This window comes from Urocampus carinirostris, chromosome 14 (genome assembly GCF_059441175.1).
Source record: "Urocampus carinirostris isolate Australia breed hairy pipefish chromosome 14, RoL_Ucar_1.0, whole genome shotgun sequence".
In the NCBI taxonomy this organism is placed as follows: domain Eukaryota; kingdom Metazoa; phylum Chordata; class Actinopteri; order Syngnathiformes; family Syngnathidae; genus Urocampus; species Urocampus carinirostris.
Genome location: NC_142362.1, coordinates 22,380,686 through 22,406,698, shown reverse-complemented (window position 1 = coordinate 22,406,698; position 26,013 = coordinate 22,380,686). Strand labels below are relative to the sequence as shown.

At 40.9% G+C, this 26,013-nt stretch overlaps 1 protein-coding gene across 1 annotated transcript in view; it reads right to left on the bottom strand.

The window, feature by feature from the left end:
* The window catches only part of inpp4aa (inositol polyphosphate-4-phosphatase type I Aa), a 51,374-nt gene that overhangs the window by 20,117 nt on the left and 5,244 nt on the right, over window positions 1–26,013 (bottom strand). Inside the window, exons 2-16 of the mRNA XM_088353429.1 lie at window positions 24,358–24,527; window positions 15,781–16,028; window positions 15,660–15,704; window positions 12,414–12,532; window positions 12,227–12,343; window positions 12,076–12,155; window positions 11,874–11,991; window positions 11,147–11,237; window positions 10,925–11,072; window positions 9,171–9,301; window positions 7,021–7,125; window positions 6,805–6,913; window positions 4,144–4,161; window positions 3,890–4,070; window positions 1,620–1,916 (exon numbers count right to left, since the gene is read on the bottom strand). Of these exons, the coding sequence (XP_088209555.1) occupies window positions 1,620–1,916; window positions 3,890–4,070; window positions 4,144–4,161; window positions 6,805–6,913; window positions 7,021–7,125; window positions 9,171–9,301; window positions 10,925–11,072; window positions 11,147–11,237; window positions 11,874–11,991; window positions 12,076–12,155; window positions 12,227–12,343; window positions 12,414–12,532; window positions 15,660–15,704; window positions 15,781–15,910 (1,689 nt within the window). The 5' untranslated portion in view covers window positions 15,911–16,028; window positions 24,358–24,527. The remainder of the gene's footprint in view (window positions 1–1,619; window positions 1,917–3,889; window positions 4,071–4,143; window positions 4,162–6,804; window positions 6,914–7,020; window positions 7,126–9,170; window positions 9,302–10,924; window positions 11,073–11,146; window positions 11,238–11,873; window positions 11,992–12,075; window positions 12,156–12,226; window positions 12,344–12,413; window positions 12,533–15,659; window positions 15,705–15,780; window positions 16,029–24,357; window positions 24,528–26,013) is intronic.

Genomic DNA, 26,013 nt, shown 5'->3' with positions numbered 1-26,013 from the left:
TAACTGAGTTAGTAACTGAAATACTCTATAGTAAAAAAAAACTAGTCACCAGGAGGAATAACTATTTCCGTTACTTCAAAAAGAAGTCGTTGTATGACAGAGAATTTGACATTTAATGAGCAGTATTTGAGTCAGTTGAATAGAGAAGAACAGAAAGATAGTTGAGTTTTAGATCCTAGTCATATTTATTGCACCTCACCAGCAAATTTATCCGACACTTCAAATGCAACAAAAATAAACAGTAAACAATTTCATAAAAAACAATCAGTAGTAAACCATATAAAGTGAGTTTAATAAATTAAATATAACTCTTACAACCTGAGAAAACTGGTCAAGTAGACATACCCTACTGTACGTTAAGTATCTTGATAACAACAAAAGTCAATTGTAAAACAACATCGTAAAACAATTGGATTTTTTTGCACGGAAATATTTTTCTGCAATACACCGTGCCTAGAAAAAAAGGAAATGTCTTGAAAAGTAATCAGCAATAGGGGAGGAAATCTTCGATTGGTTTGAAGATTATAGACAACATAGATATGGGGTGTCTCGGCTAAGTGTTCGTTTGCAAGGTCTCAAGATTACACAAGAAATATGACGGCTTCACAGCTTCCACAGGTTGGTATACACGTATCCTGCTCTTGCTTTTATTATGTGCCTATTTTTAAGCAGTTTTAGGTAGTTGGCTTTAAGGCAAGTATATTCCATTATTTGTAACACGATTACTTTCCAAATAAAGTAACTATTAACTGTAACTCAGTATTTTTTTTCAATAACAAACTCAACACTGCTCCTGCACAGACATAATTCTCGGTCATCTAAGAAAGTGTTTCTCGACTGGTGGGTCAGGACCTAAAAGTGGGTCACGGACCTAGGTTGTTTTGGCAAAATATTGCCAAAGAAGAATACAAAATGGAGGGTCAATTACACTGCTTAACAGTAAATGGCAATAATGCCCGGCTTAATTTCTCACACCTCTCCGGTCACTAAGAGGGACCAAATCTCATTTTATGGTGATTTTGTTGATTTTATTTCCCTTTTCTGCCTATAATAATGGGTACCAAACGAGTTTGGTATAAAGGCAAGAAAAAAAGGAAAACAGCAACTACAATGATTGAGTCAAAAAAGGAAAATATTGCGAAATACCAAAATTGTGTACGAGTGTCTGCCTGGAAGGTACCCTAAATGGTTTAAAAATGTTATATTGTAAGCCTTAACCGGGCGATTAATCTTTACTAACTAAATATTTAAATCATTATTGATGTTTAGGTACAAGCTTTATCAATATTTTAATATCTTTTAGTATGGCGCTATTTTTACAGGAATTTTAGGGAGTCACTTATACATGATATTGGCTTATATGTGAGTATACTGTATATCATACTTCATGGTACAGTCATTTTAGATTTGCTGGTTATTTTAGTGAATATATTTTACTATCTCAATTGTATACTGCACAATCCTTTCATTGGATACAAGTGAAGTGGATTTTTTTTTTCTTGATTTGGGTCGCAGCCTGTCATCAGGGTGCAATGTTGGGTCCTGAAGTCAGACCAGTTGAGAACCAATGATCTAAGACTCACAAGACAAACAAAATAGGCCGGCGAAGATTCTTGTACCCATTCCTCGCCGTGAAAGTCAGCCTGCAAGGAGGAGCGCTTGTTTTTCAAGCCCTCCATGTTCTCCGGGGGAGTGGCGAGGCGTGAGGGCGAAGTCGCCATCCGCGACGGGGATGTAGGATGGTGAGCGGGCGAACGCGAAGGCGAACGCGACGAAGGTGACCGCGATGAAGGCGAAAGTGAGGACGAGGAAGGCGAAGGTGTGCCTTGCAGAGTAAACTCCGGCCGGGCGGCAGCCAAAGCTACGATGGCTGACGACAGGAGTTTGGAGTCGCACACGCTCACTAGCTGACGAGTCTGAAAGAAGGCAGCAGATACATTATGGACTAAGGTGAGCAGTCCGCGACCTGTTTTTATAATGGCCCGCCAAAGAAAAACTCTCAATATATGTAAATACATGTGTCAGGTTAAATAACACATTTCCTGCTCATCATACCAAGAAAGAAGAGACACAGACGCTTAAAGCCTTTTCCAGCCGGGCGAAACTGAGAACAACAAATCTGAAAGGTTGCTCACCAACTTCCCATGACTCTTAGTTTCCCTAATATATTTATTAAAAGTGGGAAGGCCCTTATTACAGGACAGGAGTTCGAGATGGAGGGTAGGCGAACACACAGCCAGAAGATGCGTCACACTTGCTTCATCTATGGCTAACACACAAATATCTGAAGAACTGAAAAAACACTGCATCCCACTTCATTACTGTTATGTAAAGAACTTTCATTGGTGTTGGACTGAAATGCAAACAGCTCACTTGTAATGTTGAGTCTATGATACTAAGTGATATTGGTTGTATAATGAATAAATGTGAGAAAATTCCTACAACAAGGTAAAAAAAGGTACTACAGAAACCTCTTCGTCATCACGGTTGAAAATAATGAAAATCAACAAAGGAGCCATGTTCCTTCATATAAGCTCCCATGGGTCAAATTTGATGTCCTTACTGACTGAGAGTATATGGGTTGTAAAGGCACCAATAAGAACGCAACTCTGGACAGCCTTCTCCAGTGCCTGTTCTCTGGTTTGCGCACCGTTTTGTTTGTCACATGGACTAAGTAACCGATGCCTACAAGTGTCCTGTGCCATCACATCTCCAAGGCCTGAATTTTATTTTCCAGTTTCGCCTTGAGAGTCCATTTCTCGCAAGCGCAGAGGAAGATGGTAGTAACCAGCGCTTGCATGAGTCTGATCTATTGTGCTGAGCATTTACAGATGCAAGGAGAGGCACGCAATTCTCTTGCCTCATGTTACCAGCGTTCCTGTAAGCAGTTTGCATGTTCTCAATGTGCATGTGTGTGTTCTGTCCAAGCTCTCCAGTTTCCTCCCACATTCTAAAAACATGCATGACTTCAAATTGACCATGGCTTGCTGGCAACCAGTTCATCGTGTCCTCTGCCCACTGCCTGAAGATAGTTAGTATGGGGCTCCAGCACCCCGCGACCCTACTGAGGATAAGGGATGCAGAAAATGAATGGACGGATAAGCAAACTAACAATAATTCAAGCCATCCAGTATTTTTTTTCTTGTTGCGTGTACTTTTTTTCATAATGAAGGATTACCTAGCTATTGATGCTTTGTTTCAAAAGGAGTAGCATTCAATGTATTACTGTTCCGAGCATCTGCAGATGCAGAATGAGTCACACAATTATCTTGCCTCTTGGCAGAGGGGGATCGTGATACCAAGGATTCTGATTTTGCGCACACCTCAGCCTCAAACCCTAGTTCTAGTGGCAGTGTTAGCATGGACTTTTTTCATAATGGAGGATTACTTATTGTACTTTTATTCAAAAGGATCAGCGCATAGACTTTATTTATAAGTGAAGGTAAGACAATAAAACATTTGTTTTCTATGCTCCAGTTTACATATTCCTTTCTTGTTCTTCCAATCAAGTGATGAATACAATGTAAGTTCATTTATTTGTAAATCTGACTCTGCCTCACCAGACATGGACCTCAATAAAGACTCAGGTTTTAGATCGACCGTGACATTTTAAATGTAGCAACCAAAATGTCACAGTAGCCCCCTTAGCATTCCTTTTTATATTACTGATAGACAACCACCCCAGATTCTCAATCTCACTGAATGCCACATATGAATCATTCATTCATCCATCCATCCATCCATTATCTGTACTGCTTATCCTCAGTAGGGTCACGGGGTGCTGGAGCCCATCCCAGCCATCTCCAGGCAGTGGGCAGGGGACACCCTGAACTGGTTGCCAGCATTTCGCAGGGCAACATATGAATCAAATCCTTGTTGTCTTTCTAACCTTCTCTTTGAGGATAGCCAATGTTCTCTCCAGCGCGTTGGCCGAGCGCTCCTTGGCTGCTCTAGTCAGACGCTCGATGTAATAGCAAACTTGGGTCTTCAGTGTGTTGATTTGGCCAATCAGTTCCTTTGCTCTGACAACGTCCTGCGGCTGATAGGCCATTCCCTTCGGCCCGGCGGAACTATCATAAACAAAAAAGGTTGGTCGGTTAAAACCAAACCAACGCGCATATTGTACATCATCGGCAGTCTCACCTTTCTTCCTCAAAAGACCTGGCAGTGTGAAAAAGAAAAAAAGACATTTGTTATTTAATGTGGATTTATGGAGTAAATACTATAATCATTCAAGTATAACGCAATTTCTTTTTACCCAAAAAAGAACTTAAAGTATGGGTGTGTGTCATACACAAGGTTTTACTAGAGTATATTACGTATGTGTGCAATGATTGATCAGTCAAAAATATTGCTGATCATTTTCGCAAATTATTGGATGCAACAGGAATCAAACCTGGGTTGCGGCGGTGAGAGAGCCGAATCCTATCCATTAAACCACCAGTGATATAGATCAGTGGTTGGCAACCACTGGGCCGCAGATCGGTACCTGGCCGTGGGTCGCTTGGTTGCCCTGGCTTTTTGCTTATAACGTATTTATTCTGGTATACATGCGATTTATTTTTACAAATAATTAATTTAAGGTTTGTTAGATTTTATCGTGGTAAATTATAGCATATGGGCAAGAGTTTGTCAGTCGACACATACGAGAGGTAAGATTCAAAGCTCAAGCTAGTGCCCAACCCAAGCCCGACCCCAAATTTGGGCCGGTTCGGGCCTAAAATGTCAATTATTGCTTTTCTCTCGCTGCTTTTTTTTAATCTAGGCTTAAAACACTCTTCTATTCTATAACTTATGAATGACCTATATTTAATCTTGACAATATATGTGAATTGTTTGTTATTACAACATCTGTTGCAGCCTGGTCATCCTGGAAGGGGGATTACCTCATGTGCAGTCCCTTCTCATTCATTTTCCTCATGTTGAGGTTTTTGAGTTTTTCCTTGCCGTCATGTAGGTTTTAGATCAGGGGATGCTCTAATAATAATCCGCGGTTTGTGCAGCCCTTTGAGACTCCTTGTGATTAAGGGCTTTACAAATAAACTTGACTTGACTTGAATGGCTGCACGTCTTGAAGACATACTGCCACTGAGGTTTTTGGTCCAATTTTTACAGGTTAAAGTGACCGACGGTATTAAAATTTTCCTGTCACTTAAAAATATCAGTCAATGATAGAAAATTGCAACCTCTGCAGGGACATAAAAATAAAATATGTAAATGTTTATACAGCCTAGTTTAACTTAGAATTAAATACAAAAGACAAACATCCTTGCAGCTGAGGGGCGGACGATTTAGGTTTATTATTTTTATAATTAATAAATTTCATGGTTCACGTATCCCTTAACCGCATGGGTCATAAGAGCACTAATGAGGACCCAACTCTGGACAGCTTTTTCCACTGTTGACAGTTCCTGGCCTGAGTTTGGGTCGTGGCAAAGTTGGCACCAGTCCATTCCTTAATGTTGTTGGCCCAGTTATTTTTGGGTCTTTCTCTCCTCCTGCCCCCTTAGACTGTGCCCTGGAGAATTTTCTTGATTATCTCCATTGTTATTAATACTAGTATTATTGGTGGGAAGGGTTACGAGAATGCTTTTAGACATTAAACCTGTCAGTGGTACAGAAAAGGTGCCAACCAATGATATAGATGATTTACAAAAAGTCGTTTGATTGTAAGTCATTACCACAATTTTTTTTATTCTTGGTACCAGTTACGAATGTTAGAAAATGGAGAAAACAGGACCTTGTCGTGAAATATATAAATAAATGAGGGAAACAACTGCTTGGTGTATATGATCATGAATCGGACTTTGAAGGACATTAAATAAATACAGCGGAACCTCGGTTTTCGAACGCCTCTCAGTTCGAACTTATCGGTTCTCGATCAAATATTTTGAGAAATTCTTGCTCCGCTTTTCGTTCAAAAAATCGGAGTTCGAACGCCGGTACGCTAGGGTGCGATGCTGAGCGGCGTATGGGTGTAGATCGTGTAGATTGCCCCCACCCCTCGTAAAGAACTGTTATCACGTGCGCGCGCACTTCTTTTCGCTTTTAATATCGTGAACTGAGTGTTTTAGCCCCTAATTATGCCTCGGAAGAAGGTCGGTGCAAGCAGCAAAGTTGCTACAGGTGAAAAAAGAAGAGTAGTGCGTACAACTATTGCATTTAAGAAAGAAATAATAGCAAAATATGAAGAAGGTGTGCGAGTTTCCCTTCTTTCGAGGGAATAGAGCATGGCTTCTTCAGACCACCACAAAGGTAAGAAATCCTATTCATAATTCTTTTCTTTATCCTTTAACCGCTCACCACTTTTTGTGGAGACCCGGGTGCTAAATGATGTGTAAACGACCTGATTTTTTTATTTTTACACGTTCATGTTAGCGTAATCTTTCGTACGGATGATTACGCTAACGCGAACGTACGATTAGCCTGGGTTAGCTTCATGTTTACGTTCATGGTAAACATTCAGGGTGTTGGAACGGATTAAAACGATTTTACATTACTTTTAATGGGAAAAACGATTTCGGTGATCGAACAAATTGGTTTTCGAACAGGGTTCTGGAACGGATTATGGTCGAGAACCGAGGTTCCACTGTACATTGTAAACCTTATGTTGGTCTTTATATTGTCAATCAATTATTTTAATAATGCCCCCACGTATTTTTCAACTGTGTCCCTTACAATGCTTAGTTTGAGGTGAGGAAAAGCGAAACAACAATTTTATACAGATTTTTAATCAAAAGTGAGGGTTGTGTGTTGTACATATTTGCCTGTTATACAAGAACAAATACGTTAAATTCCGCTTACTGTTTTCGGGCCTCTTCAAGTTTCTGCAGAAGTTTCCTCAGTCCACATCCTTTAAAGCCTTGATGGTGTGCAGCAGGTGCGCCATTGGTCACCACATCGTACGTGTGATCTAATTGGACAGCACGGTTCCAAGGTCAGTGGCAAGGACAGTAAAAAGTACATTTCCGATATTTCATTCAGCGGCTGTCATAAGACTGAGCATTGGAGGCGATTTACCGTAGCCAACTTCTCCTTGTACTCTCATCCTTTGGATGTGTAAATTGGTGGGAATAAACTCCAATTTCCGCTCAGCCTTTAGTGTGCTGGATTTAAAAGAAGGTCCTGGAAAGGAGAGACACATTTGCTTATATATACTACAACTGAATTGGAAACAAAAACAGACAAACATATAAAACGGGACAGTGTGTATTATTTGACCACCAGATACCGCCATATGCTGTATTGTGGGGTTCGGCAACACGCGGTTGGGAGCCGTATGTGGCTCTATAGCGCTGCTGCTGTGCTGCTTACTGGTGTTTTTCCAAAAATGTTTATACATTCAAAAAGATTATGGAGAAAAATACATTTTTGGTTTCTTTAAACGTTTTCTACTGCTGTAAAATGTGTGAAATAGATATTCCATTTCAACAAGTAGCCGGTAAAAGTTCACGACCAACAAGTTGAACTCCAGTGCATTGCTTCTCCGCTTTACTATCTCTCTCCACTGTCCCGAGCTGTGTGGCCCAGGCTCCTCCCATTTTAAAGGGAAAGACTACCAGGCAAGGCAGGTGGCTGTTTTCAAATCGGCCATTGACCCCAAAGGGATAAAGAGAAATATAACTGAGGAGAACAGAAGATTCAACTTTGACCAAATTATTTTGCATTCATTGCAAATGCAGACGGATTGCCTGAATGTTTGCTCTGTAGGGAGAAGTAATCAATTAACAAACAGAGTATTGTGAAAAAAGCTTTCCGGTGAAAGCATGCTACTTATGGGCAGAGACAAGTTAAAAGTGAGAGGATTGTATCACTTCTGGAGAAATTAGATAAGCTCAAAAATAGATTTAAGAAGTAGATTATATCTCCAAACTACACTAGTGCCGCAGGTTTTGTTGCAACCCAGGAGATAATAAAAGGGGGGGTCGTTCAGAGATCAGGACTATATGAAGGAGTCAGTCATCAAGATATCAAAACACCTATCTCCAGACTTCGAGATCATAAGTGAAATAATGCAGAAATTTATAGCCATGCCTCTCTTCATTGAAGAAAAGGCCATTAAATTGCCTATGATGCAATGGATTTCTTCATCGCATTTTCTTTGATTTTGGCAGAGAAATGAAACATACTGTCATTCATTTATTTTGTTATGAAGTTAAACTTGAAGCGGTATCCTATAAACGAACCAGTCATTCTCCACAGGATGTGCTGTATCCAACTAAGATCTTTTGATAGTAGGCTAAAATAGCAGATGTAAATACATAAAACATGTGTTGCATTCATTGTTAGGAATATAAATGCTTGTAATTTTTTGCAGCTCCAGACAAATTAGTTGTTTTTTGTTTTTTGGTCCAATATGGCTCATTCAACATTTTGGGTTGGCTAGCCCTGGTGTAGTGAAGCGGAAAAATAGTGTTCGAAAGCATCAGGAAGAATACAAAAACACACCGTTCTACTTTTGATTTAATTACCCAGTCTTTTTTAGATATTTGGGTACCCATAGACGGCCCATGCTATTTAAAATAACTGAATTTCTCTAGTTACGAGTACCGGTATTTTTAAAAAATGTGCATTTATATGATAGTTGACGTATTTTTTGCTTATTATCAAAATATAGTATAATGTAATTTTTTTCACTTTTTTCCCAGCACGATTAATGTTTTTAGAGTTATTAGGGAAGTGTTCCAGTACAATTGTGTCACAATCCTGGAATCAGGTTCCTGTTTCTCTCTGTGTCCCCTCTCTGCTACTCCCTATCTCCCCTTTCTCTCATGACCTTACTTTAACTGGTCACTCACTTAAATTTTGAAATTTCCTCCTCACAGCTGCTGTCACTTGTCTTGATTTCCCTTCTATCATGACTCTCCCTCGTCACTATTGAAACACGCTTTCTCCTTGGCTCTGTGTTAGTTTGTTGTCCTTCTCGTCACGTCCCAAACACTGATGCCTCATTTTCTTTGTTATTCCAGGGTACCGAACCCTTTTTATTGCCTGAGGAACTCCTGGAATGTCACTTTCTCAGACCTCTCACCTGCAACTTGGACCTTCCCTCTCTACAAAACTTCCCATGTAACAAACCTTGCCAAAATAAAACACCAATTTCTGCTGTTCCAAGCAGTGTATTTGCATTTTGCTTCCACACAAACCAAAACTTAACTCTGACTTCTCACCTTTGTACTCATGCAGGTCACTTATGGTCTCCTGATATGTGAGAATGATGGTCTGGTACTGGGTGATAATTTGCCTCCTGAGGTTCTCCCAGCATGGAGACAACTCTCCCAATTCTTCCAGCTCACACACCCTGTGACATTACAGATATAAATAAAGAAAAATAAACAAGTATTTCAAATCAGTGAGGTTGAGTGCAATTGTCACGTATGAAAACAAGGATTTCCGCCCGCCGAAAATCCAGAGAATGATGAATCAAACCAAACTTTTGAGCTTAAAGCCAATCAGTGTGAAGAATGGTCAACTATATCCAATAGAACAGTGGAAACACACTTGCCGCTATGGAATAATACACACAGATGTCACATAACACCAACAGGCTTTCTTCGGGGTCGGTTCATTTCGTGAGATCCTTGCGACTTTTTGTGTTAAACGTTATTTGTTATCAGCAGGATCGCTTCACAGCTCACAGGTCCTGGGTTTGATTCCAACTATCGGTCTCCGTGTGTGAAGTTAGCAAGTTCTCCCCATGTCCTTGGGCACTCCAGTGTCCAAAAACATGGCTGGGATGGGCCCAGCATCCCAGCAACCCCCACTAGGGTAAGCGAACGTAAGGGCTGATGTTATGAGAACATTAACTTGTTCCATATGACTCCATAGTGGATTTACATTCATTATTATTAATATTGTTATTAGGGCTGCTACTAAAGATTTTTTTAACAATTGATGAATCGGTCCATTGTTTTTTTTTTTTTGATTATTTGATGAATCAGATTTTTTTTTAAACTCCACATTTGTCTCTTTATACGAATTTAAGATGGAAAAAATAATACACAAAGCAACAGATTATTGTATATGTAAAACAATAAAAATATCCAAGTCTTTCTCAATTGCATAACAATAAACAAAACCTGCAAATATATGAGACACTCTACTACCTTATCCAAAGACAATATCATGTTTGGACTTATCATAAAAACAATTAAAAAAAGAAAAATACATGTAATTTTATAAGTAGCAACATTGCTTATCCACAAAAACAATATAAACCTGTAATAATTTGTTTTTGGGGTTTAATATTTAAATATGATAAACATTCCAAGTATGCAAATGATAAATAATGTGCTGTAGAACTCCTCCTTTGTGTTGAACAGTTAACCATTTCATTATTATTATTTTTCTTACTTTAAACATTTTGTCAATTTGTTTTCAGATCCCCCCTGTATTTCTGCAGAACTTTCTCTTTCCATGAAAATGTTTAACCTTGTATTGTTTGACTGTTTCACGCCAATTTTGTATGTAATGTTCAATTTTTAAATAGTGTGGGATACTTTTTGATAAAAATTGTCTCGAGATGTGCTCTGCCAGACAAAAGTGGTACTTCAACGTCACAACGAAATTCAATGCACGACAATTTTGCATTGATCTGACGAACTTAGAGGCTAAATCCCGCGCCACAATGAATGAATATTAAATTACTTGCTAATGTATTTTATATCGATTTGTTGTTGCAGCCCCAGTTGTTATGATTATGACTGTTACAGTTGTTGTTCTTATTATCCTTGTCATTATGATTTTTAGAAATTGTACAAACATGAAATATTGTCATACAATGAACTGGTACAGAAAAAGTTTGGCGACCTCTGGTCTAAAACACAACTGCAGCCTCCTAGCTTTCCACTGGGCCCACTCTCTGTTTGAGAGCATGGAATTTGAAAACAATTACGTTAATGATGTCCAGACAAGTGAAGGTTACCTCACAGCGTCTTCTTCCAATAGCAGCTTAACAAACTGTCGAGGGATGTGCACGGAGAGAACGCTCTCGGCCATTTGCTCCAGCACACGGAGGTGGTTGCCGTCCGTGGTTGGAAAACGGTACGTCTGCGACATGACCCCCCCGAACACTGGAACAACCAGGAACAAACAAACATGAACCTTTTGGACTCCTCTCAAAGTTCTGCTGTCTTCTGACACTTACCGGCTTTCAGAAGGGGATCTTTACACAGGGATGAAGATTTGGATTTGATGCCTTTAGATTCAGTCAAGCTTTCGTCCACAGGGAGAACCATCTAAAACCGAGTGACATGACTTTTCATTGAGAAGGTTGGAGAAAGCATAAGTATTTGCATGCTTCACGTACACTATGGCAATTTGGTTGGTTTGTTGGTTGGTTGGATCCCTTAACTACTCGGGTGGTAAGGGCACTATTTCCTGTGGTGTGTCTTGGGCAAGTACAGCTTTTTCGCAACCATCCTTCTCCAGGCCAATTTATGTTTCTATTTCTAAAATTCCAGTTGCCTGATTGTTACAACATTGGTGTCGTCTAACCTAGCTAGGATCCTTAAGAAAACCGCTACATTCGGGGGATTGTTGTGTTTGATTAATTGCGTAGACTTGGCTGAATCTAGGAGCCTGATGCTAGCTTGCAGCTAGCCGCCTGCCCTCGACATTGCTTTCTTACACTAAAAAGAGAAGCCCTCGAATTTTGTTGTACCTTGGTCTTTATTGTCATTACACAATTCATTCAACTAATTTTGTCTTATGTGTTTTTATTTGTAGATCTTTATTTTGAATTTGTTACAGTTATACATGGGACGCTACTTCACGGATTTTTACTTTTTGCAGGGGGGTTCAGCTGCCCATTACCCGCAATAACCGAGGGATTACTGTTCTTAAAATTTTGCTTTAGATCGATTCCCTCTTACCCTCCCGTTCACGGTGTCTCCTCGTTGAAGTTTGGCAACCGGTGCTCTCTGCTCTCGCTTCTCATCAATGTGCCATGCGATGACTGTGAGGTTGCCAACTCGCTCGTTTTCGGACGATCTGGAAGTAATCCCGATGAGCAAAATTTCCTTCGATTCGACCCAAGAATATTTTCAAAGGAAGGTACGCGAATGTTTGGGCTACCTGAGTGCCAGGTGCAGGCGGTGGTGTTTATCCTGCAGGAGCTCTTTCAAAGAAAACATGGCTGAACCGAGCATGTACATCTGTTGGACAGAAGTGGCATTTTAGAGAGTTCTTCGATCGGGCGGGTTTGATAGCCCTGGGAGTGACTCACGGTGCCCTGGGAGCGATCCTTCACGTCATACACAGAGAGTTTGACCTGGGTCTGTTGAGTTATCAGAGAGTCCTGGAAGAAGGCCACGCTGCTCAGGAAGGTGGGGTTAGTCGTACCCTGCGGCCAACAGGAAAACAAATCTGAGCTGATTCTCCTGCACGGACACAGGCGAGACAATATCCCGTACCTCAATAATTTCAGTTTGAGAGTGTTTGGTCCAGAAAGCCTGTGGAGGGGTGGTACAGCTGACGGCCACAAAGCTGCTCGGCTTTCGCTCCGGAGTCGGTGTGATCAGCTCACTGCAGACTAGCAGAAGCAAAACGTCATGGAGAAACAGATACACCAGGGGTCACCAACATTGTAGCCCCCAACAAGCATCTGGGTAGACCATGAAACGGTTACAAAAATAACTCACCAGTAAAATTGTCATTGGGATTTTCTTTTTTGCTTCTCTTCACTAATCCGAAACAATTCATCATTGCACCATCGCTCCTATTTCTTGGTAGTTGTGTGTGTGTGTATGTGTGTGCGTGGGTGTGTGCATTCGTGCTCTACAGTATAAATCATTATAAGACTTTGACCATTTCCAGGTATTTTGGACTCCTAGCTGACTCCAGTAGTCAGGAAACCAGCAAAGGTGAATAGTAGCTCGTTATGGTCAATTTCCAGAACATACGAAAAAGCACAATAACAACAGAAAAGATTAAATATTTATGAAAAATTTGTTAATTAGAAATGGCTTTATATTGGTGGTATGTGTTTACTGAGAGACATGAAATTATCAAGATGATCAGTATCTCTAAAAACATATTTCATTCTAATCAATTGATCTGATTGTTATCGTTTTTCTTCTTTAATAAGTCTTTTAGGCAGCACAGCGGCACAGTGGTTAGCGCGTGTGCGGCACAGTTCTGAGGTCATGAGATTGAACCTCCTGGGTGGAGTTTGCATGTTCTCCCCGTGCTTGCATGGGTTTCCTCCGGGCACTCCGGTTTCCTCCCACATTCCAAAGACATGCTTGTTAGGTGAATTGGTCGGACCAAATTGTCCCTAGGTGTGAACGAGCGAGCGAATTGTCTGTCCCTGTGTGCCCTGCGACTGGCTGGAAACCAGTTCAAGGTGTTCCCTGCCACTGCCCGAAGATAGCTGGGATGGGCTCCAGCACCCCCGCGACCCTACTGTGGATAAGCGGTGCAGATAATGGATGGATGGATGGATGGATAAGTCTTTTAAATATTATAGTTTTGGAAAAATAGAAAAAACAACAGAATATTCGACAATATAAAACAAAAGAATCCAAGTGTTTGTGGAAACAACTACCAAGAAATAGGAGCGATGGTGCAATGATGAATTGTTTCGGATCAGTGAAGAGAAGCAAAAAAAAAAATCACAAAGACAATTTTACTGGTGAGTTATTTTTGTTACCATTTAATGGTCTACCCAGATGCTCGTTGGGGGCTCCAATGTTGGTGAACCCTGGTTTATCTGTTTTTCCATACAAATGCATGCTATATACACCTGCAAATATGTGATTTTTTTTTTTAAGTGCAAAAAAGAGATTGAGAATGAGAGAATAAGAGTACTTTGTCGCCTTAACAGGACCTCGTGCACCAAAATCTGGTTCTTGAGGCGCCCTGTTCGGGACCAAAGTGCTACTACAAGTTTGCTACTTGATCAAGAGAACACCGCGCAACAAAATTATAAAAGATTCTTTGCACCCCGGGCACCACCTGTTGAACTATTGCCCTATGGTAGATGCTAAAGGTCCCTTAAAAAACAAGGACTAACAGGCTCAGAGGCAGTTTCTTCCCCAGGGCCATGATCACCCTAAACAAGCATGCAAAACTCTGAATATATACATATATATATATATATATATATATATTATGTTATTGCACTACAGTTACGATGCACTATTCTGTCATTGAAATATTATAATAACTTAGGCCGGCCTCTAAGCACTACTTTGTCATTATTTTTGCCTATTTATCCTGACAGTCTTAAATTATTTTTCTCTTCAAAGTCTTTATTACATACTTTCCCTGAAATGCCATGTCAAATCTCGTTGCATACAACGTTTCTCAACAATGATATCAATGACAATAAAGCCAATTTAATCCAAATCAAAATTTGGTTTCAAGTCGCCCTTTCCTGGACAAAAGTTGTACTACAAGCATGTCTCCTTAACATCACAACTCAATTCAATGCACTCTTATTTGCATTGAATCAACGTATCGATTAAGAAATTCGTTGCCTATGTGTTAATAATTGATTTCAATCGATTATATCAGACGTGCCAAACTTAATTTGGCTCGGAGGCCGGATACAGACTTGGTTTTTAAGTGGGTTGGATCAGTAAAAATATGTCAAATGCCAATATGTTGGTTTGTTTTTAAGCACTATACTTTATTATTTGGCCTACCCCAAAATTAAAATCACGGACGATCAGGGATCATTTCTAAGCAGAACACATTTATTCACAAACAATGGTTTTCATGTTTGGCATTGAATTTCTTAACTATTTGTTTTTATTTTAAGTTTTAGGTAGGTAAATACAGCTTTAAATCTGAACCAACTCACCACAAACATCACAAAGATCAACAAACTCGAGTGGGAGCTATGAATAAAAATATGCTTTCCTGACTTGTCATAGTGCTTTGAAATAACTAAATAAGAAATACTAAATACGATAATAAGAGTTTTAGCAGTAAACAGGCAATAACATCAGACCAAACTACTAGGCTGGGCCGACTGAAGCTGAGAAAATACAGCACAATATTGTCTTTAACATTAAACCAGACTGGACGTCAGCTCTTTTAAACCTTTACTGTACGTTTGACACGCCTGGATTATATCGTGGATGCAAAACCGGAGCTAGCTAAGCGGCTAGTGGCGTTATAAGTCTTCGGTACCGTCCGTAATCATGGTAAATGTAAACTCTCTACCAAAAAAGACCGATGAACTGGCTGTGCTGGTGAAAAACATCAGAGCGCACAGGGAGTGCAGTTTGCTGTGTTTTATAGAAACATGGCTCACATCTAGCATCCCGGCCGCTAACGTGGAGCCACCCAGAGCTACCCGCTATTAGACAGAAACACGAAAGCCTGCGGGAAGTGGAGAGGAGGTGGACTCGCTATCTACGTGAACACGAGGTGGTGTATCCCTGGGTACAGAGATTTCCATCTGCTGCAGGGACGTCGAACTTTTGGACTAGCATGTGATGTCATCCACTCCGCTGTGGCTAAACTACAACATAGGACCCCGAGGTCATCCTGTTAATCTGTTAATAAACAACAATGGAGACTGATGGAAGTGTTAATTTCCCTACGGGGATGAATAAAGTATCTATCTATTTATCTATCTTGATTCATTGTTGCAACCCTACTTAACACACATTTAAGGAGAAAATCTGAGGGGTGTTGTGTTGCCTTACCCAAACTGAACTCTAAGACCGGCTCGTCTGGATCCTGACTGTTCCCTGTGAACCGGAAACGGAGACCTTTTTACTCGGAATGGAGCAGACGGGTTAGCAAGGAAAACATCAGACGGTTTACCTGACAGCGCCAACCCCATCATCTCTGCCGAAAGATCAAACGTGTTGGCCCGGTACACCGACCACGGCCTGTGACGGGGGCTGCGCTCTTTTCCAGGCATGGACGGGTCACGCCGCGGCTGAGGATGCATTATGGTTTGGGGATTCTTTTCGGAACCCTAAAGAAATCAATCTCAAGAGAGCTCGGAAGCTGGACGTCCTTCTGGAAACGGACCTTGTGTGATGATCTCAACTGTCGCACATGAGTCACTAACGAAAGGAAAACAGGAAGATGAAAGGAGGGTTCAGTCCAACGTTGCCTTGGAAACAATTGATGCTAATGATGCTGACATCATGTTCTTAGACAGCAGGCCGCATTTAAATTGACACAATTATCCGCTTGCATTCACCGGATGTGCTAATGTAGGCGGCGCCAAACTTTTCTTGGTGTGAACATTAACGCAGATAAAGAATACTCGTTTGATATAATCCTATGCTATTTCCCAATGTATTGTCTTGAACAGTTTCTTTTTTTTAGAGTTTTTTGAAAAAAATAATTCATTTTGAGAATAAAACCGGTATGAGTTTTCCCTCTGAGTATCCTTAAGTACCCATTGCTAGTATTTTTCATTATATGAAAAACATCTTTCAATTACGTTAGAAAACAGCAAGTCGAGTCAAGTCAAATTTATTTGTACAGACCTTAATCGCAAGGACTCTCAAAGGGCTGCACATACCACAGATTATTGCAAACCACAGACTATTATTATACCATCCCATGATCTAAAACCTACAAGAGGGCAAGGAAAAACTCAAAAACCTTAACATGAGGAAAATGAAGAAACCTTGAGAAGGGACCGGACCGCACATGAGGTAATCCCCCTTCCAGGATGACCAGGCTGCAACGGATGTTGCAATAACAAATAATACACAGATATTGTGAACTTGAAATATAGATCATTCATAAGCTATGGAATAGAATTGTGTTTTAAGCCTAGATTTAAACAGTTCCACTGAGGTCGCAGATCGGATCTCAGTGTGCAGAGCATTCCACAGCACCTGGGCTCGAATGGAGAACGCTATCGAACCTGCGAATCTCTTCTTGGTTCTTGGGATCACTAGTAGACCAGCAGTAGTATGGTAGACAATATATCGCCGACCATTCCATGGAGGACTTAGTTGAGGTCAGTTTTTTTTACCCTGTTGGTTACTGGTATCAGAAGCCTCCACAAATACCTTAAAAATATAGTATAGTATAGTATAGTATAGTATAGTATAGTATAGTATAGTATAGTATAGTATAGTATAGTATAGTATAGTATAGTATAGTATAGTATGGTATAGAATCCTATCCTATCCTACAGATCAGGGGTCAGCAACCTTTTCGGTGTGGAGTGCCACTTTCAAATGTCCTTGTAAATCAGTGTGCCACACCATGATTGATGACCCGCACAAGAATTTTTGTATATCCAACAGAGCTGTCATTTGACACCAGTCCACATGGATATCCATTGAAATCGTATAACTGAACAATTTATGTTCCACTATTCTTGTTCATCAACAAACTAAAAAATGAATGTGAGCAAAATGTGGAAAAGAGTGTAGACATCCATGACTTCAACCATTCTTCATCAACAATGAACTACAATAAAACAACAAGTGATATGGACAGCTACCATACCATTTATCAATAAAATCATATTTTAGAAAATATCAAAACTTGAAAGACACGCACACACCTTTAGTATATTTGTGATTTGCCATGCCGTGAACAATGTGATAGCTCGCTTCAGTGGTGGCGTTTTTAGCAGTGACAAAGGTTTTCAGGGTATGTGTTTGTCTGCCGTACCTGGACACGACGCGTTTTAATGTCTCCGCCTTGTCAGACTCGTCCTTGAACTCGTGTTCATGTTTCGTCTCGTAACGACATTTAACACGTGCTGTGCAAGGTACAACGCTCTCGAGGCATAATGCACAAACAGCACAGTCAGTCAAAAGGTTAATTCATTAGAACCAAACAAAATCAATATATTTATACTTAGAGGATTTATGTTTATTGAACTGGCTTATTGTAGGAAAAAAAAGGTTCCGTTTTTGTCGAAGACAAATGGATCAAGAGCAATATGACATGATCATGATACGGGACACCAATAAAAGGAAAAAGCGTTCTACCCGTGTGTATGTTGCTGCACATTCATGCGTGCGAGCATCCTGCATGGCGCTCTATTTTTACACGTGAGTCTGAATTGACGTCATTCGCCCAATCTGACGCGTCTTGCTCCTCTGCCCAATCACAGATGACAACACCATCTATATGCCTCATTAGTCTGTGTATTTTGGGGGTAATTTCTCTTTTTCAGTGTTTTCAACAGGGCTTGTACCGCCGCCTGAGAGGCGGTAGGAAGCTCTGTAGGAGTGTCACAACACGTCTGTTGCAGCAACATGGGGGGTCATAGATCAAGGTGGTTACAATTGTATGACAACCATCGGCGTTCTCAAGCTCCTACATCAGTTTTCTTAACCTTTTCCAAACAAAGGCGCACTTTCTTCATTTAGATTTTTTTGAAGCAAATGAAAAAAAAAAAAAAAAACACATTCAGCACCAGTTTTAAATGTTGTCCCTAGCTGTGAGTTGTCTGTCTTTGTGTGTCCTGCAACCAGTTCTGGGTGTACCCTGCCAACTGCCAACTGCCCGAAGATAGCTGGGATGGGCTCCAGCACCCCCGTGACCCTACTGATGTGCAGACAATGGATGTATGGATAACAGGGGTGTCCAACCCAGTACTCGAGAACAGCGTGTCCTGCGTGTTTTAAAGGTTTCTCTTCCAAACAGGTATTGCAAATGATCAGCTCAATAACAAGCATTGTAGGAGCTTGATAAATATCCTGGTGATTGGAATCACGAATATTAGAGCAGAGAAACTCCATGCTCCATGCTGCTCTCAAGGCCTGGGTTGGACCCCACCGATATATAATATAAATGGTTTCCTGCCTGCAGCTATTCAGTGCGTTCCCTGCTGGAAGCCGATAGATGCACTCAGAAGCAGCTGTTCCGACAAAATGGAGCCTCTTTCAAATCAACGCGTCATTAGCCGTAAGCTCAAGCACAAGCTACATCTCCATCACCAAAAATATCCTTCCCTTAACTATTTTCATGCATGTTTTTGTTTAGTTTAAATATTTAACATTTTCAACCTGAATCAAAAACAGTGAGTGGACACATTTAAAACATAAACAATCTTATCGATAAAATGTGTTATGATAAACTGATCATTCTTTAACACATTCAACTAATTAAAACTGCAAAAATTTCAGTTCTACAGTCCCGCGGCCACACTCTTTCCTACATTACATCTCTGATTCATTAGCATTTCATATTGAGATCAATGATTCTTAAAGGGACAGTGTTTATTTTTTAGCGCCTCTTAGTGGTAAAACAAACAACAACACAACCCTATATTGATTTGAATAATGATTAAAAACATGCATCACTTACATCAGTAAACCAGAAGGAACTTTAGAAGCTAAGAAAACACAGTGTCCCTTTAAAGCAGGCGCGTCAAACTCATGGCTCGCGGACCAAATGTGGCCCGTCCTGTCATTTTATGTGGCCTGCGAGATAATGCTGAGAGAAGTTCAAGAGAAAAATAAGAGTCAAACAATGACTTGCAGTTTTAAATATATCCGCTTGATAATCAGCAAAGTTAAGCACCACCCCTGAATGTGTATTTACTGGCTCCTAATGATCAACCAGAGAACATTGAGGAAACCTATCCCTTTTTTATTTTATTTTTAAGTAAAAGACACAGATGCATTGTTTAAGGCAGGGATGTCAAACTCACTGGGGCCTGATCCAGACTTTATGTCCTCAGGCGGGCTATATCAATTTAAGAATGTCAACTTACAATGTTTGGCTTAACATAGTTTTTCAGTATTTTGCTTTATCATTCTGCCTACTTTAGTCGCCTATCCTACATAATACAATCATGGATAACAAGGAATCGTATCTAAGCTTTTCTATTAATTTATTCACAAACAATGGGGATAAAATATTTTCCTATTTGGATTCGAATGTGTTAACTTGTTTATTTTTAAAGTTAAGTAAACGCAGTTTTACGCCTAAAACCAACTCACCATGCTATACAAAAACAAAAGGGAGCTTTGAACAAAATATCATTTTGCCTTAATTGTCATACTGGAATGAAATGAATAAAAAAGAAATGCAAAATACAAGCTTTAGCAGTGCATGGGCAACAAGAGTAGACATCAGCTCAAAGCATTAAGCGGGGCCTACTAAATCTGATCGTGTAACCTTTACTGCTCTCTAACGGCCAGAGGGATCATTTAGTACACAAATCAGGACTTTTGATATATATAACGTAAAGACATGTTCGTTTTTTGACAAACTCAGACAATTATGGCAGACCGGATCAAATCATCCAACGGACCTTTAGTTCAAGGCATTAAAATTACAGAATAAAAATAAAAATTGCCCCTGGGTGCCTTTGCAGAAGTTTAAAGAAGCTTATTTAGGTTGACATTTTTAACAAAAAAAATAATCAGAAAGACTTTTAAATCAATAAATTAATCATTTAAATTAGTGTTTGCATGCTATTTTTGTAACTTTCCAGTCTGCGTACATTCCTCGAGTTAAATCAACTGTAGTGGAAATCAATTCAACAGTTGTTTTTGGTTTAAGTAAATGCACAGTTGATAAACACTAAAAGCGATTAAATCTTAATAAAGGAAATACAATTTAGCAGAAAACAAACAAACCCCTCAATAATCGTGTAATAATCAAATATTATATCACCGAATCATAATTGTGAGCCTTTGAAAAGATCCCCAGCCCTCAAGCTAAGGCACACAGTTTACCAGTCTGTCCCCCAAAGAATGTTGTTTTCAAAGTTCATGCATATTTAATGCATCAGTTGAGTGGTCTTGCAATAAATTAGCATTTTGCAAGCAAAGTGCTTTTGTGTGGTTTTGGAAAGAAACGTTTGGAAATTGGACGTATCACAAATGCAAAAAACAAAAAAGGATCCAAGTAAAAGTTCTACTTGAAGTGCATCCATTTACAAAAAAACGTTTTTCTCAGAAGTGTTCTTGGAAACAAGTGTTTTCAAGAAACCTAGGAATGTTCAACTGTTGTTTACTAAACAATGGTAAAATCTAGAAACATGCTTTATTTCTATATAAGATGAGGGCTGATGTTTTCCTATATAGCAGGTGTAGGGAACCTATGTACTCTTTTCATGAGTACATATGGCTCCGAAATAAAATGTAACTATTGCACATCTCTCGGTGGCGTTCCAAAGTCAAGGGATTTCATCCGGATTTTGGTCCATATGATGCCGAATTAACTTAATGCAGAAGTTCGATGAGAAACCATTTAAACTGATGAATAAAAACGCTGGGAAACCAAACCACCAACTTTGATTAGGTGAGCAGTACAGGTGGGCGGATCCCTGCACACAACGCAAGGCACTTCTGTCACGAGGCGTGGTGGCGTGGAAGGTGACCGGACCAGAACGGAGGCAGGAGGCATGAAGGGAGAACTCAAATGCGTTGACGATCCATAGGTTTTATTTAATAAAATAAAAGTCGCCCAATACTCCGAGGCAAAACAGAACAATACAGAGTTCCTCCGGCACTAACTCAACAGGACAAGGCATAACAGACTAAAACAGGACAAGGCATAACAGACCGGGATTGTGAATAATGAGTAATGAACCAGCAACCGCAGAGCCCACCATGCAGCCTTAAATACAGACCCACCATTAGTGGAACTGCTTTCAGCTGTTGCCCAGGGGGCGGGGCAGACTGGTCACCAAGGCGACCGTGACAGAGCCCCCCTCTTAAGGGACAGCTCCCGAGGTCCCAAAAAAAGAAAAAATTACAACCTCACGCCCCGGAATGGTTCGACGCTCACGATTGGGGCAACCCCGCTCCCTCCTCCGAACACGCAGGAACGGGGAGAGGCAGGCGCCATCTGCGTCGGGCGGATCGGAATCGGCGCTCGGCAGGGGGGGGGTCCGGCGGGCAAGCTGGACAGGGGATAACAGACAGGCAGAACCGACGAGAACAGGACAGGCAAAATCAGGGCAGAATCAGAACGGGTAAACAGGACAGGCCTCTACAGAAGAGTCGCACTCAGGTCAGGCCTCTACAGAAGAGTCGCACTCAGGTCAGGCCGATGCAGAAGAGTCGCACTCAGGTCAGGCCGATGCAGAAGAGTCGCACTCAGGGGGTTCAGATGCAGAAGAGTCAGACTCAGGGGGGGATCAGATTCAGAAGAGTCAGACTCAGGGGGGAACAGATTCAGAAGAGTCAGACTCAGGGGGGAACAGATTCAGAAGAGTCAGACTCAGGGGGGAACAGATTCAGAACAGACAAGACAGGACAGGAAAGACTGAACAAAATCAGTACAGGGAGACTCAAGGCAGGCATAGGAGTCGAACAGGCAGGCATGGGAGTCGAACAGGCAGGCATGGGAGTCGAACAGGCAGGCATGGGAGTCGAACAGGCAGGCATGGGAGTCGAACAGGCAGGCTTGGGAGTCGAACAGGCAGGCTTGGGAGTCGAACAGGCAGGCTTGGGAGTCGAACAGGCAGGCTTGGGAGTCGAACAGGCAGGCTTGGGAGTCGAACAGGCAGGCTTGGGAGTCGAACAGGCAGGCTTGGGAGTCGAACAGGCAGGCTTGGGAGTCGGAGTCGGCCCGACGGGCAGCGGAGTCGGAGTCGGACTTGCACGCAGGGGAGAGGGAATAGCAGGCAATCGGCACGGGAGTCGGGCAGGCAGGCGTCAATTCTTCCTGGGACCCCATTCGAGGCACAGCAAGGGCCACGACGGGCGGGGCCGTGGTTCGAACGGGCAGGGAAGGCCAACTCAGTAGGCGCCTGCCAAACTGCGCACTCCAGCTCTCCCCAAGTCGCGCTGGGATCGTTCGCTGAGTTCAATTGTTGGCGGGTTCATTCTGTCACGAGGCGTGGTGGCGTGGAAGGTGACCGGACCAGAACGGAGGCAGGAGGCATGAAGGGAGAACTCAAATGCGTTGACGATCCATAGGTTTTATTTAATAAAATAAAAGTCGCCCAATACTCCGAGGCAAAACAGAACAATACAGAGTTCCTCCGGCACGAACTCAATAGGACAAGGCATAACAGACTAAAACAGGACAAGGCATAACAGACCGGGATTGTGAATAATGAGTAATGAACCAGCAACCGCAGAGCCCACCATGCAGCCTTAAATACAGACCCACCATTAGTGGAACTGCTTTCAGCTGTTGCCCAGGGGGCGGGGCAGACTGGTCACCAAGGCGACCGTGACAACTTCCTTCTCTTTCTCTCGCTCAGTGCAGTCTACAGCGAAAGTGAATATGACGATATGCTTATCGTTTGCAGTAATGTGTGACATTTTTACAAAAGAACTTTGCATGCACATTTCTTTTAAACCGTTATTAAGGTTAAATTGTAAATGGCATATTTATATTGATTTGGGACACAGGATTTGGAATTATTATCATTTCATACATTTGATTAAGTTGTCGAGAAAAATTGTTCAACCCCACATTGTTTATCTGCTAAAAACCAGAAAAAAAACAAACCAAGAAGTATTTAATTGCTCATATTGTTGGGATATGATATAATGAAATTGTGTGTTTAATTGCTGTTAAAAAAATTGTTAACACGTCATATAACGAAATTGTGAACATGCTTAATTGCTGTTAAGATTGTCGAGAAAAAATGTTCAAACCTCACATTGTTTATTTGATGTTACTAGTGTCAATAAAATTGTTCAAACCAAAAAAATCAAATGACAGTGAAATGAAATGTGCTGAAGAATTAGCTTTTGTCTAGAGAGTGTGTTTGGCAGTTTTTTTCAATTTTGTTTGAAAATATATGATGTGCACATTTTTTGCTTTTATGGCTCTTTGGGTCAAAAAGGTTCCTGACCCCTGCTAAATAGCTACAAAACTACATTTTCTGCAGGCTTTCATAAATAAGTAAGAATGGCAAAAAAATGTCCGGCACCCGCACTTCCCATTTAAGAGAAACGTCTAGCACTGAATGAGTTAAATGTATTATTCAGGGTGGAACAGACGTCCTCGCAGGCTGTGTACGTCCCGTGAACCGCAGATTGTCTACATCTGCTTTATCATCACACTGACGTGTCACTGGGGTGGTGCCATCGACTTTAGCAGTGAATCAACACATCTTTGCTCTCCAAAGCATCCCATCCAGTTGTCAATGCAACACAAACAAAACATCCTCCTTTGCCTCCTAATCCACAAGCAATGGCGCGCATTTTAATCTCGCGTGAAATATGGTGTGTCATCTCGTCTGTTGACATGCCTGCAACATCACTTGCACGGCGACTTGCGCACGAAAATATGTGTCAGCAGTGACACACCGTCACGAATAAACAGCAAAATTGGCTTTTGATGTCTGAAGATGCTTAAAAAAAATAAGAGGCGGTGAAATTGGGAAGGTGGTCGCACACGAAAACAATAACACATCAATGTGAATATATCATCACGCCAGCGCTCTCTGAGCCTGACATCAACAGTTTTTTCGTGGAAATGATGAAATCCAACCTTTGGGAGAAGGACGAGAAGATGAAGACGAGGTGTCATCGTGAAACGAGCGCTTCGGTTCTCATCCTTGCTGCTCGACGGCGTCTGCAGCCTGCAAAAGACTCGCCCAGAGTTCCTGTGACTCCCTGCAGTTACTCCTTAATGCCGCTAGATAGCGCTGAAAGGGTGCTCTGACGTGGAAACCAGAAAGAAAACAGGACCGTCTCAGAAAATGTCATTTTGAATAGCCCTCAATCACAAGGAGTCTCAAAGGGCTGCAGAGATCAAAGACTATTGCAAACTATTTGACTATTATGACACCAAACCCTCATCTAAAACCTTCATGAGGGCAAGGAAAAACTCAAATACCCCAGCATGAGGAAATTAAGAAACCTTGTGAAGGGAGCGCACATAAGGTAATCCCCCCTTCCACGATGACCAGGCTGCAATGAATGTTGCACTAAAAACAATAAAATAAAAAGTATAACATAAATGAATTAAAGCGTAATATAAAATAAAAAAATAAAATAAAAAGGATGATCAGGTTTCAATGGATGCAGCATTAACAAACAATACACAAAAGTAAAAAAATAATGTCTTCACCTATTATGTTGTGGTTCGTTTGCCAGGGTTCATACGGGTACTTGAAATCCTTAAAAACGCTTGAAGTTTAATACGGTCTTTTCAAAGACTGAATAGTGCTTTAATTTTGTTAAGTCACATTTACTTGTATAGCCTTTAATCACAAGACGTCTTAAAGGACTGAACAAGATTCAAATACACCAGCCCCGGATCTTAAACCAACATGCACGCAAGGAAAAACTCCAAACCTTAGCATGAGGAGAATAAGAAACCTTGAAAAGGGGCCTCACATGTTGTAATCCCACTTTCACGATGACCAGGGTGCAATAGATTTAGCATTTGTGATAAGTTATTTATTTTATGAAAAGCAAAATTAAATATAACTCATCCATTCCTGGGCGGCATTAGCTCAGGAGGTAGAGTGCTTGTCTTGGGATCGAATCCCGGTTACATGTCAAAGTGTCCTTGGGTAAGACACTGAACCCCTAATGCCCCCAATGAGCAGGTTGGCGCCTTGCATGGCTGCACGGCCGCTATTGGTGTGAGAGTATGGGTAAATGTGAAGCACATTGTAAAGCCATTGGGAAGTCTTCATCGACTTGAAAAGCGCTATTTAAATGCAGATCAATTCATTTCATTTCATTCTTGATTTATTAAAATTAAGCTGAAATATTGAAAACATATTATCTTAATATTGCCAATTATGGTTTAAAATTATGGTTTAAAATCTTCAAGATTATTTTCTTTAATGATATCATAATACTTTGTGATAGAATTTTTCGGTTTTCCCATTACCAGAAATAGTCTAACAATAAAATAATTTCAACATTTAAGGGACAGTGGGTATTATTCAGTCCCTCTTAGTAGTGATAAAATTCCAGTCATGGGAAAAAAATAATATTGTTTTGAATGATTATCAAAAATAAATGAACGATTAATCGACTGGACGGAGCATCAACTCAGTATGGGATGGACATCAGCACAGAAAAAAACAACAAAAGTAATGACCAACAAGCCCCAAAGCATTACCTCAATCATCTCCATCAACCACCAAGAGCTTGAACCTGTCCCCAACATCTTGTCAAGAACCGAAAC